This window comes from Trichoplusia ni, assembly GCF_003590095.1.
Source record: "Trichoplusia ni isolate ovarian cell line Hi5 chromosome 18 unlocalized genomic scaffold, tn1 tig00000545_group17, whole genome shotgun sequence".
In the NCBI taxonomy this organism is placed as follows: domain Eukaryota; kingdom Metazoa; phylum Arthropoda; class Insecta; order Lepidoptera; family Noctuidae; genus Trichoplusia; species Trichoplusia ni.
The window spans coordinates 4534-18096 of record NW_020799771.1 but is presented as its reverse complement, the minus strand read 5'-3'; the positions used below and the strand labels follow the sequence as shown (position 1 = coordinate 18096).

At 35.8% G+C, this 13563-nt stretch overlaps 2 protein-coding genes across 2 annotated transcripts; both read right to left on the bottom strand.

The window, feature by feature from the left end:
• Window positions 1-9703: 9703 nt before the first annotated feature.
• LOC113506496 (zinc finger MYM-type protein 1-like) lies at window positions 9704-11110 on the bottom strand. Its single transcript, XM_026889334.1, has one exon. It carries the CDS (start codon window positions 11108-11110, stop codon window positions 9704-9706), a length of 1407 nt encoding a protein of 468 aa, XP_026745135.1.
• On the bottom strand, window positions 10828-12759 carry LOC113506494 (zinc finger MYM-type protein 5-like). Its single transcript, XM_026889333.1, has 2 exons — window positions 12524-12759; window positions 10828-12117 (listed from the first exon to the last, which is right to left on the bottom strand). Exons 1-2 carry the CDS (start codon window positions 12692-12694, stop codon window positions 11218-11220), a joined length of 1071 nt encoding a protein of 356 aa, XP_026745134.1. The 5' UTR covers window positions 12695-12759; the 3' UTR covers window positions 10828-11217.
• Window positions 12760-13563: the final 804 nt, after the last annotated feature.

Genomic DNA, 13563 nt, shown 5'->3' with positions numbered 1-13563 from the left:
GTAATTATTATGGAATAACTGTGACCACATATTACCTTAATAATGCTATATAGTTTTTTTAATCCAGACCCATGTTCTCCTGTACTTTATCAGCTATTTCTAATTGCAAAAACGTATAGTTTAAACGTAAAGTTTTGGTTCAATCTTAGAGTTTATTTTCCACTTTTACCATAAATTTCATTAATTAGAACTTTCGAGAACTCAAACGTCTGAATTATACATTTCACAATTTTGGCATCGTATAATTTTCATGAACATATACGGAATACGTTTTACTCTCCCACATGATTTACGAATTTCGGAGTACGGTTTCTGGTCAGAAATACGACCAACCCCTTTCAATAAAGAATAGTATTAATTGAGATACAATTTTCGATATGAGGTGCTATATTGTACAAATAAATAGGGCTTGCTCAAACATCTTTCAATATTTACAACGAACCCCTCATTTTAGCCCTAAATATGTCCAATTTCGGAGAGATCTTTTTCATTCGGCGAAAGAAGTAAAAATAAGATGTTTTTCCGATACACACTATTGCCTACATTTTGTTAGAAATCTTAACTATAGGGTCGCCACACGGCTTAATATATAATATTGGAAAACAATTTTTGTCGGCTGAACCACGTATACGCCTTTGTAAAATATAGAAGGTTGACAATTAGTAATGTACATATTTAAGTTCTGGAACGTGAGGTTACTTTCACGTTTCAGCATTCAGGAAGCGATAAGTCATTATTTTTCGAATCGTGCATTATTTTTGTCTGTGAGAATAATGGGCATTGTATAAGTGAACTTTTGCGAAATATAACGTAATATATTTTGTTGTATGGAATAGTCTTTACTCGAAACAAAGTTTATATATTCAAAGTAAAATACGTAATTACTTATATACCAATTCGTTATTATTTTAATGTGTATTTTAATTTAGTAGCTTAGTTATTTTTGTGTATGTCTCAAATGAGTTTCATGTTTTAATGTCATGCACTCCTGTAATTTGTACAATTGCTTGTGCTTTCAATTGTTTGATTATTGAGGTTTTGTATAACATTGGGTGATTGTATTGTTGGTGTGCTTATTTTTAATAAATAAATAAATATGAAAGATGTTAAGAAGAATAGGTTAAATTTCGTTGATATGCCTATGTATACATCTATAGCAGGTATTTCAATCGAAGTACAAGAAACTGCTTTCAAAGCATGACGTAAAGGTTTCTTATGAACCAATACATGTGAAGGAAAGGGCTTTCTTCCAAGATTTCGCTGACAGTACCCATATTGGATATGAATAATCGATAGCCAACCAATTTCTCGTAAAACGTTGACAGATTATACGTCGTAAGATTAATAAAATAATTACAGGAGACTGCATATGGATACTGTAACGTCATGTTATGGGTTCGATCAACGCACAGCTGTTTTTTATATGATTTTAATGTTTGTCAAATGTGAAAATGTTACTCGTGGCTAAGTTTTTAAGTTGCTAAAACATGGGTAGTTTCTACAAACAGTAAAACAGCTGAATACTAAGAACGTATTCACAATTCAGCATTTAACTGAATACTGAATACGTAATTTCTAAAAGGCTTGCAGCCGTAAGAACTTTCGCCGCAAAATGGCGACGTACAATGAAAGCATATTGTCTGACAGAGTAATTTGCCTTATTGAGGGAGAAAGAAATCTGAATGCTTTCAGAGTGACAGTGATTGAGACCTCTACAGCCTTTCCAGAGCTTTATATTTCCAATATTTTTGGAGTCTTAAAATCGCTTCTTAGTTTGACAGTCTTAAAATTAACGAGTGAATTTTGATTTATTTAAGATCGCTAGTTTTTTTAATCATTCATTAGTTTAAAATTCATACAGTTTTTAAAGTATTTTTTTCTTAAATGTTATTCAAGGCTTTGGTTATTTAATAACACCGATTGGTCTAATTGAAAATAAGGATTCCATTTTTAAATATCTCAAAAACTGAAACAAATTTTGTTAATCTAGTTAACCTTTACAAATTACAAAATAGAAAACCATATAATATAACCTCATTTTATCAACAATGTTATAGTATCACGATGCTGGCTGTAAATGGAACACGTTATACTGTTACACAGACGCTCGGCAATTTTCTCACACAATGGAAACTGTCGCGTGGACGTTAGAAGACATTCAAACAAGACTTTCCTTAAATCCGTACTATAAGAGTTTTTGCTGTTGAGTTTCAGTTTCAAAAATGGTGTGTTTTGGTAAATACTTAAGTACCTACGCACAGTAATAGTGGTCCTTATTAACCATTCTGCCATTACCCTTTATGTAGATACTAGCTATTGCCCGCGACTTCGTCCCCGTGAGTATGATTTATACCCGCCCTGTTTTTTTCACATTTTCCATTGTATCTTCGCTCCTATTAGTCGCATCGTGATGATTTATAGCCTAAAGCCTTCCTCGATGAATGGTTTATTCAACACAAAAAGATTTTTTCAATTTGGACCAGTGGTTCCTGAGATTAGCGCGTTCAAACAAACAAACAAACTCTTCAGCTTTATATATTAGTAAGTATAGAAGTATAGATTATAGTACAACACTCAGATAAGTGTCGTTTGAGCTTACGAGCTTTAAGTGAGTTAGGATTGAGCGTAGGCATGAAATGCTAAGGTGTAATCAGTAAGTAAAAAATAACGGCCCCAAAAAAGTACAATAAATTCTCAACAAAAATATGTTGTTTTACATGGGCATAGAAACAAAAATCTGAGCTAACCAAAATTTTAATCGGTAATTCATTTTATCCGGGATTCACTCAAACTCCTTGTTTGTACACAGATATTTAGTTGCCATAATTATATTTGGAACATAACACCTATTAGCGTGCTATAATGGCACCACCTAGTTTGCTTCCACGTTGTGAACACCGAGGCACTGATTGCGGCTAAATTGATTTTAATTAGTTCACTTTGGGCGAGTCGGGCATCCAATCACCGACCACCAAATCTAATAGCTTCTGTCCTAAACTGTCTCATTATATTTACAACTGGATGACAAGTACCCACATTATTGGACAGTATTTTCCCACGTTTTTAATACACTCACTTTTCTTGTTTGTTTCTTTGCCGTTCAGGGTGGTTTTGTGCAACTCAATTTTGAGGCACTTCCCGATAAGCTAGCAGGCTGAAATTTTCAGGGTAGCTTCAAACCCTATGACAATGCAATTTACAACTATAAAAACGGCTAGACCAATTTTGATAAAATTTGAATGGAGTGACAATTTAATACGTCGGTATTTAGATTTTTTAATCTATTAATTAGTTCAGTTTAATATACTTACCTTTGAAACTAAATATAGAAGCTGAACACGTTTAGTGTGAAAAACTAGATAAAGAGAAAAAAATATTCTTAATAATGTAATGTAAACTCCTGTAGTCTAAAAAGCATTGTTCTATTGTTCGTGAAGTTTTATACAGAAACCTTGATTAGTTTTGTGTCTGCGTACTCTAGAACTTTCATTTCTTTGTTTATTTCTAGAATGCTATTATGCAACAAGATTTACGTAAAAACTTCTTACTGTCAATGTTTCATTAAAATAACTATCTGGAATAAATGTCGATACCATAATATATACGCAATAAAGAAAATATACTAAATATTTTTTAATCATTCTTATTGGCATCCTGTATATTTTTTATTCTTTGTGGTAAAATCATAGAGGAATAATATATGGTAAAATATTCATTATGTACATGTTAATTTTATATCTCATATTCTCACTCTCTTTTATACTGAAATATAACATTCACTTCTACAATTCTTACAGATGTTTCTAAAACTAAAAGAAAACCTTACAAATCTAATGTTTGGTATAATGTTGTGTGATGGAATAGTATATTAGCAACATATGCTAACATAACAGCTGATTGAGGCAATTCAAAACACACTTGTCAGCTTAATCTATACATCCATACAACTTACACATAAGTAAGTATGCAATAGGTATTATGCGAAACAAAGTTGAGCTGAGTTTCGTACTCCAATATAGTCCAATATTGGTTTGCGATAACGTTCATTAATATTAATATTCTGCCGCCACAGGAACCCAATTAAACACGTAGGTATATTTATGTAACTATTGACGGCTATATGATGCAGTAACTGGCATTATGTTTTATTGTTGTTGTGGAACTAAAGTGACGAAAACCTAGGAAATTAGACACCTCTTTTTGAACTCGATAAGTTAATGCATTACATATCTCTAAATTGGTATTGCTGTCCTCTGCTGGACATTGCCATTTACCAATTACCAAACCTTTACTTTTCGCATCCGAAATTGCTACCATTTTCAAGAAACTATCCACCACTACCTCTGGATTAAGAGATTGATGTAGTTGCGAAAGCTTTACGCTGTGAAGTGAGCCGTCTTACTTCAACAAAAGCAACAGTCTTAATTTAAAACGTGCTGATACTCCCAAGACCTCGGTCTATCAGCCTGATGGGCACAATTGCTTTCCTAGGTATATTTGCAATTAATTTCCATAATCTCGGATTTGAAGAACCTACATTTGGAAAATTGAAAACCGCGTCGTTTTTTAAACAGCAAATATTACTCCAGTTGATAGCTTAGAATTCCCTTTTGTAATATTTGAGTGCCTGAAAATCACTGTCATTTGTTATACACGAAAATTGTAAGGGAGATTTATGAACACTGACTAAGCTTTGGTTTGTAAATTCGGATCATTTTAAACAAAATGTAAATTTTGAAATACTCTGGGATATTGGAGAAATCTAATAATTAGTGATAATAAACTGAACGTGATAAATGTAAAAGTTGATGAAACTGGGTTTCTTACAATAACTTTAAAATATGAAAATAATCAAAGAAGATTTTTGTTTAATTATTCAACGTAGCACTTGATCACGATTAATTTTATCAATAGACACATCATTTGATTCAAATCGCTTAACTAATGTATTTTATGATAATATCTGTTTTTCCACACAACAAAAGAAAATAAAGTCAACTTAAATCCGTCTTATATAGGGATGTAATAGATTTTCCATTTCGGATATCTGATTATAACTATATCAGTTTCGGATGTAGCAAAAGTCACAGTAGAAATTATAAGAGACTGTCTTGTGTGTCTACTTAACTAACAGGAGCCTGTTCTAACGTTTTCTATTTATACGTCACCTGATTTTTTTTCGGATATTATTTAGTTTCGGCTACGTCACGAAATATATGTTTTCGGATATTAGACACGAAGGTCCATAGCATCCCTAAAAAGAATCGATTCATGTATTTACAATACCCATTCTCTATATTCCATCCTCCCCTAAAGTAACTGATTTACGAGCTTTGGAATGAACTTGGCAAACACAGACTAATTCTAAAAAATCTTTTCAACTAGTTTCCTTTGTACAGCTGTATAAATCTTCTCGTTTAAGGATAAGTTTTAATACAAAATACTAGTTTAATAGTTTTCTATAATTGTGAACGAAAAACTATTGAATTTTTCGTCAAACTTATAATAAAGACCTGTGATTGCTTTTAACCGCTGAGTAGTCAGTGACACGTTCCTGCTGACATAATTCATGAAAATATTTTTCGTATCTTTAAAACATCTTAAAGCGACAATAGGTGACCTTGTACATAAACTAATTTAAGTTACTATTGGCTCATTCTTTGATGTAACAAAAACCATTCATCATTCAATTTTCTAGATACATTTAACAGTCTCTCCGCGGGTTAGTCTAACATAAAATAAATCTTTTAAAAACCCTTGTCAGCGTAAATACGCAGGGATTGTTCCAATATGCTTCCTATAGTATGGTAGTACCTATCTGCCCAGTTCGGAAGTCCTGAGAGCGAGTCTCGTCGTTCGTAGCTCGCTCAGTCCCGCCGCGGCCGTCGCGAGCGGCGGGTCACGCTACCTTGCTCCCCGCCCACGCAATTAAAACACGACAAACCTCCATTTACACCAATCACGTTAATTAATATAACCTCTTTATGTGATCGGACAATTTCGCGGGTTTTTTAGAGGTTTTGAATGTAGAACGGAATTTAAATAGGGTAAGGTGAAGGACGATCGTAAGCGCGGCATTGTGCTATGCTTGTAGCTGTTTTCAGTTCTGTAGGGTTTCGTTAGCCTGGTTTAAAGATAAGCTGTTGAAAAATATTGTCATAGGACCTTAATGAGATAGAAGAATAGATTGCGGTCGTTTATTTTGTTAATATCGAGAAAAGAAATGGCAATCATTTTTAAATGTAATCTGGAATAAGGTAGAGACGTTTGGTCTGGAACGTTAATTAGTACGACATATTAAATATTAATATCCATGAGGCTGATATGAAAACTGTTGCATTTTCAGTTATTTTCTTCCTGTAAATGAAAGCGTTGTCTTCTTAAAGGTTGTTACTTTAAATAATTATATCTGAACATAGTTATTTTATTTCAATATGATAAATTCATACCCGAAATAGCCTTATAAAAGAAAAGCTAAGTTTTGTCCATAGACGACATATGACATAGCTATTAATATCCAAAATTCTTGATGACGAAAATAGAATATGAATAAAAATTAATTCACTATAGATGTCAAATGACCTAACCTTATTACTAACTGTATTTTAATTTCTATATAACAGAATAAATTATTCATACCTATTGTTACCAGTTATTTTTCTACATTTCCTAGGTTTATAAAGAAATGCGTGGTAATGTTAAGTATAGTATTTCCCCTGGGTACCCGCAGATGTGACCTGTCATTACTTACTGTAATTTAATACATTCTGCTGGAAAGAATTCTCTTCATTTTATGTGCGCCTAGTACTTTTATATCATAGTAACGAGTTTTTTTTCTATGTTGTGTTAGACAATGGAATATTAAATACTTATTATCGGGTGGTGAACATGGTTGTGGGGATAAACTTGTATAATTGAATTAGTATTATTTAATAGATGGATTAATATTTTTATTTCTATGCATGTTATACTCCAAAAAGATGTGTGTATTCATAGTTTTTAAAATTACACCATCACTAAACTTCGATATTTCATAACAATTTCAATTAATCAGTAAACTTATCAGAGCTTCCCATTCGTAGCTAATTTTGGCCATTTTTGTTACTCATTACTCTATACATTATTTCGCTCCACATTGTATAAAGGCCTAAAATAGTTTTTATAAATGTTAAAACGTTATCGCGTCTACGAACACAACGCCAAAAAACGAAACAAAATATCACTAGGTCACACAAATATTTATCCTTCTCTCTTTATATTCAGGGGAGGCAAAAACATTAAAATTTCGCCTCTCGGCATCCTACCCATCTTTTCAACCTGTCAAATACAGGTGACAAAATGTAATGCCTTTTTCGTAATTAGCTGGAACGGTTATACGTGACAAACGGTTTGAAGGTCGTAATTAATTTTGATCTCAAATAAAATGTAGGAAATTCTTTAAAGTTTCAGATGTCTAATGTTTAATGGAAAGTTTTTTGTAAGCATTTTTTTTTGTTTTTGTTTGTACTTGAATATTGCACTTAAGGTAGTAACGGTGAAATTAGATTTAAAAAGTGATTTGCGTTGAAGTTCTTGTGTTTTGTTATACTTTAAATTAGTCTATTTAAATCTAGAGCTAGAGCTATTAAATATATTTTTTTTTAAATTAATAATTACACGAAAGTTTAAATGTTTTATCAGTTTTTAATCGCAAATAAAACACAACAGATTTAAAAGTAGCCTTGTAACCTAGTATATTTGAAGTTAGTTTCCTTTAAACGTATTTTTTTTATTGTAGCTTTTCCTACCCCGTTTTTCCAAATAGCAATTAGTGTCTGGTATTAAAGACACGATGGCTCCTTAATTGGAGCACATTACCGATCGCTTGCGGTCATACGTTCGGAAACCGAACTCGAGTAAGCAATCAAGGAAATAGGTTACGTCACGTAGGTTTTAATATAAATGCGACGTCGTTTGAGAAGGCTGTTCACGCGTTTTCCCTCGTCTAAGAAATGATGCTGTCATTTTGACAGTTATAAAAGCGGGGAAAAGCGTGCCTCGTTTGTTATTTTTGAGGAATTCGCGGAAATTACGTTTATAAATCTGTTTCATGCTTAAGGTTGCGCATTGGTGCTTTAGAGGAGGTAAAAATCGTTTAAACAAAGTAAGTTTTGTTTCATATTAGTACGTATTAAAGTTAGCTATACCTAAGCATAAACGCCTTACGCCTGACCGCGCTGAGAATGCAATAATACACTATGGAAAAGCGCTGCACATTGAAAAACTCTTAGCAACACGGTTACGTGTGCTTATACTAAACGCACGCTGATTTTCCTTAAATATAACAATTTTAAACTTGAAACTTTGGATTTAACTAGTAAAGTTTCGTTATCACTTATTACCAAGGACAATAAACTGTTTTTATTTGTTAGGATATACGCTTACAAAAACGAGGGAATGTGTTGTAAAACACGGTCACATTATTGAATAACGTATATACTATGAATGTGATTATTGGGCAATTCATGAATGATACAGAAAAACATGTCCTCGATTCATCTTGTGAATAAAACAGTGATGATCGAATGAGGAGAGCAAACATTGTATAAAAAGAAGTGTTGTATAAAAGGATTAAGTTATTTATCAGATTTCATATATGGTTTGCAAAGTTCACTAAAAATGAAACTACTTTTACGGATTCATGACGGATCATGGTCACGGGCAGACTGACTAGCATGACTGATCTGCAAAGGTGTCGAAAACTAAAATCTAAAATTAAACCGCGATAACATCCGTAAAAGGAATTTCATTTCAATGTCTAACATTCGCGTAAACCTAAGACTACCATAACTACCATAAAGTTCACTAAATTAATAAATAATGAACTTTTGTAGTTTTGATTGCTCTGCGCACAAGCGAGGGGTATTTTTATCAAATTACAATTGCTTTCCAGGTTTAAGTGGGGCATTACCCTAGTAATCGATCGTGAATGCATTAGACAATCGATTAGGTTGAAAGTTATAAAGCGATATTTATCGATGAATGAAAACTATTTGTAAATCATAAAAGTTGTGTTTTGTTTTTAATGGACTTCCGTGTTAAGCTAATTAATCCTTGGGTCGCGGGGGCTTTCACAAAAAATCAAGTCACAAGACACTCAGACTCAGGAAAATATAAGCGGATCGTACAAATGCTTGTCCTACGCGGGAATCGAACCTACGTCACGTCGCGCTTACATTGTTTTTGACATGCTAACCTAAGCCACTCGTCTAGCTACGTTTTAGCATAGAGTTAGAAAATCGATGTCAAATTTGGCTGAAGCCGCTGGTAAAAGCTAATATATACGGCGGGTTAAGCTTAATGTAAATATTATGCAGACACCATTAGGTATTAGGGGACTAGACATCAGCGTCCTTCCCTGACATTTATAAATCGTCTGCACGATGCTAAATTACTCAGGGACTGAATAACCCGAAAATTACGGTATGTTTAAATAACGGTATGACGTCATACCGTAAAAAAATTGTTACCGCTATATTTGGATACCTAATTTTATTTCGGTACCTTAATTTTTGGGTACCAATATACAGTGGCGTAGCGTGCCATTTTGGCGCCTGGGGCGGGAGACCCACTTTGCCGCCCCCATTCTATAGGTGCTTAATTAAAATTAAATTGCACAGGCAATGAGATACTTTTTATTGAAGAAAAAATTGGATGAGCGGTTTTACAAGCGGATTCTACGAGCCTTATGAGCAGCGAAGTCAGAAATAACTTTGTCAAAATCAATATTAGCAGCCAATTCTTGTTCAATCGACAATATAGCCAAGTTTGATAATCTAGCGGAGCTCATAGTAGATCTGAGGTAATTTTTTATTAGCTTCAACTTCGAAAAACTTCTCTCACAGCTTGCCACACTAATCGCCAAAGTCAAATATATACGAATCAAGATGACTATATTTGGAACCGAAATTCCGAGATTCAGTTTTTGAATGAACTGGAGGAGCTCCAGTGGTCCTTTACCACTTATATCTTCCTCTGATTCAGAACAGGCAATAAATTGCTGGAGACGCTTCCGCTCCATCTGAAACTCGTCCTTGTCGATGTCTTCTAATACATGGGAAAGATCACACTCGAACTTGCTGTCCAAAAGTTTTGCTGGCATCAAAAATCCGAACTTGTCCGATATTTCTTGAATTTGCTGGAATCGAGTCGTCATTTCTTGAATGATCTTGTCCAATGATGCGAACACCTCTCGACGGATTTCCTGCTCGTGAGACAAAGCTGCATCTGCAGAAGATTCATCGCCATGCATGCGTTTTTTCCTGCGAATTCTTCTCGTTTTGAGTTCGATTCCGAGTTTTTCGCAAAGAGTCTTAGCAAAGTCAATTGCTTCTTGCACTAAACGGTCTCTACTTTCCACTAAGAGGGTTTTCAAAGCGCAGAGTTTCTGAGCACACTTATCCACACTTAGTCCTCGTTGCTGCAGGTAAATCTGTGCGTCATCTACTTCAGGTAGCACTGCAGCCCAAAAGCCAAGAAAAGTTAGGAAGTTAAATGACTGCATGGCTGTCAGGAGAAGACTGGCTCCCGATCTTGTTTCGGAAGTTTGAGATGAATCTGTTAATTGTTCCAGTACCTCAAGAACTCCCTCAAACTTATTTTTAAGCATCTTGACAGCTACATGTCTAGCGCTCCAACGCGTTTCAGTGACTCGTTTCACTGCTTGACCTGTGACGGCAACCAAAGCGTTCCATCTAACAGTTGATGCAGAAAAGAAGGCAAATAGCTTCTCTAGAATTCCAAAAAACGTCACCGAATTCACTGATTCAGAAGCAGTGTGTACCCCAGCCAAGTTTAGTGAGTGGTTTGTGCATGCAACGAATAGAGCTTTCGGATTTAGTGCTTTAATCCGGGCTTGAACTCCATTGTGGATCCCTGACATTGTGGCAGCATTGTCATAAGCCTGTCCTCTCAGATTCTGTATGTCCAGTCCGTCTGATGTTATCTTCGCGATTATATCGTTGCTGAGATCTTCTGCATTTTTTCCTTTTGGTTGGAAGAAGTCAATGAAAGATTCTACCACAGCGACTTTTTCTCCTTCGATATGTACGTATCGCAGAACTTGGCTCATTTGGTCATTGTGGGAGATGTCTGGTGTACTGTCGAAGATTACGCAATAATATTTAGCTTTTTGAATACGACGGATGATGGTGGATCGAACTTGCTGTCCCAGTAAATTTATAAATTCATTCTGGGTTTCTGGAGACAGATATGAACTGACACTCTTGCTCCCAGCTTTATCTTTGTCAGGTGTTCCATTAGAAGAGGATCGTATTCAGCTAGGAGGTGCACTAACTCTAGAAAGTTCCCGCGATTGCCACTATCATCTCCTCGAATGTCTTCTCGATGTCCTCTGAAGGCCAGATTCTGTTTGGCTAAGAACTGGATAATATTCAGCAACCTGTACAATACATCCCTCCATTTCTTCTCCTCACTTTCGAAAACTTCTTGTTGTTTCTGATCGATGGTTGCTTTACAGTTCAGGCAAACTTCCAACTCCTTCCATTTCAAGAAACTCTGTTCATGGCCCAGGTTATTTTCATGGTCTCCGATTCTTGGATTTAGCTTCCACCATTTGTTGAATCCTTCTTCAGATGCGAAGTTCGAGCCGGAATTGCCAAACAGCTTGCAAGAAAAACAATACAAAGACTGCTTCAGAGGCGAGTACACCAGCCATGTTCGGAGAACCTTTTCGCCATTAGATAATGGTTTGTAGAACCACTCTTTGGTTAGTTTTCGGGTACCGCCTTTCGTTGAAGTCCCTGAGCGAACAACATCGGCAAATTTGGAATCGATGTGCTGTACTGAGTCAGACCCGCGACGTACTAGAAGCGTTCTGACTTCGTCGGTCATAGGAGAAGGCCAGCAACCTACATCGTCGAGATTCACATCTTTGACTTCGGCAGGAGCAGAAGGCACGATTTCAATTATGTCTTCTTTGGCAACATTCACTTTTTCTGCAGGCTTATGACTAGATGCTTGAGGCACATCTGGTGAGTCGACTTCGTCTTGACCCTGCTCTGTGGTGGGACCAGAACTACTTCCAACTGCGACGCCAGGCACGTCTTCTTCTTGTGCCTGTAAAATAAGTTATGTATTCCCATGAATATTGGCTAGAAGACACGTTAGAATTTCAAATAAGTATTTTAACTATCACAAACAAAAGTGGTTTTGGTGACGGCGCGGCTAATGAAAAATTATGTTACCTACCATAAATAATCAAGTGATCAAAAAACAAAGAAAATATTCCTAGACATTTACAAAACATTCCCAATACAAAATTTCATCTTATTTTGTTTAGCGGCTTAGGCTATAGAGCTGACAACTAAAAACAAACGCACATACATACACATTTTGATTTTTTACTTTAGATAAAGAACCTTGCAATTTATTGCGAGCGACCCAGCCAATAAAATGTCTAAAATAACTGGAGTAATTCTAGGCCACACACGATTCTAGATGGAGGAATCATATATCTACTTACACTGGAATCACTTCCACTGCTGCAGGATGCCACCGAAGACGTTAACGTGGCTTTCGAACCAGAACTAGAACTGAAATATTTCAGTAATGCACCTTGAGACTTTTTCGCATCTGCTGCTTTCTTAGCCCTTTTTTTGCGGAATTCCGCACCGCTTTCTTTGACTCTTTTCATTTTCAAAAACTAATTCAAAGATTGGGTAAAGATCTAAATGTTTAGTTTTAGAAGATTCAATAGTATTTAAAGATCGAAACACAATCAAAACGACTTTCGTTCCGTATCCAAAACTCTCGCAAAACAAACATACGAGTAATGCGTGATTGCGTAATGGCACTTCACGATGCACTAAAACAACAAAGTACCTACAATGAATGCGTAGTACTAATTCAATGAGTGCGAAAGAGAGGCATCGACACGGGCCGACTCGTAAAACAAAAGATTTCAGATTCAGATCAACTCGGTTCGCGCGCGTTGCCTCGCCGGCGCGGCGGGCGGGCGGCGCGGCGTGATGCGATGTTGCCGTTCGTATGTAAACAAACAAACCTTATAAAGAGCTCTGTCAGTAATTTAGCAATTTTTCTTTTAAATAAATTTAAAAAATCCTTTGTGCGCAAAATTTTATATAAAAATGGAAAATTATACTGTGTAATGAAATGAATGAATCATAGATCAGATCTCAACCCGCTTCAACGGCGACATTTTGCCGCCCCCGCGGGCTGCCGCCCGGGGCGGGCCGCCCCTCCGCCCACCCACGCTACGCCACTGCCAATATAAAAAGGTATATTTCGCTAGCAGTACTTAGCCGTTACTAAATAAAGGTATGAAAAAGATGGAAAGACGAAGAAAACAGGATTGTTGCCGGCGCGCACGGTCGTGCCTTGGCCTTGACCACCCTTTTCGGTGCCTCGCACCCCTCGCCCACGTCCCGCAACTGTCAACGCTATATTTTTCGGTACCGATATCGCATAAAGGTTAAATAGCGGTATACCCTAACTTTTATTTTTTTAAGGTACACTTATTTTATACCGGTAGCGTAACCTTAT

Excerpts from the sequence above, each read along its gene's own strand:
- LOC113506494 (XM_026889333.1), bottom strand. The coding sequence starts at position 12,694 with ATGAAAAGAGTCAAAGAAAGCGGTGCGGAATTCCGCAAAAAAAGGGCT. Across the intron at positions 12,118-12,523 it reads GCAGTGGAAGTGATTCCAGT|GCACAAGAAGAAGACGTGCC; the intron begins GTAAGTAGATAT and ends CTTATTTTACAG.
- LOC113506496 (XM_026889334.1), bottom strand. The coding sequence starts at position 11,110 with ATGAGCCAAGTTCTGCGATACGTACATATCGAAGGAGAAAAAGTCGCT.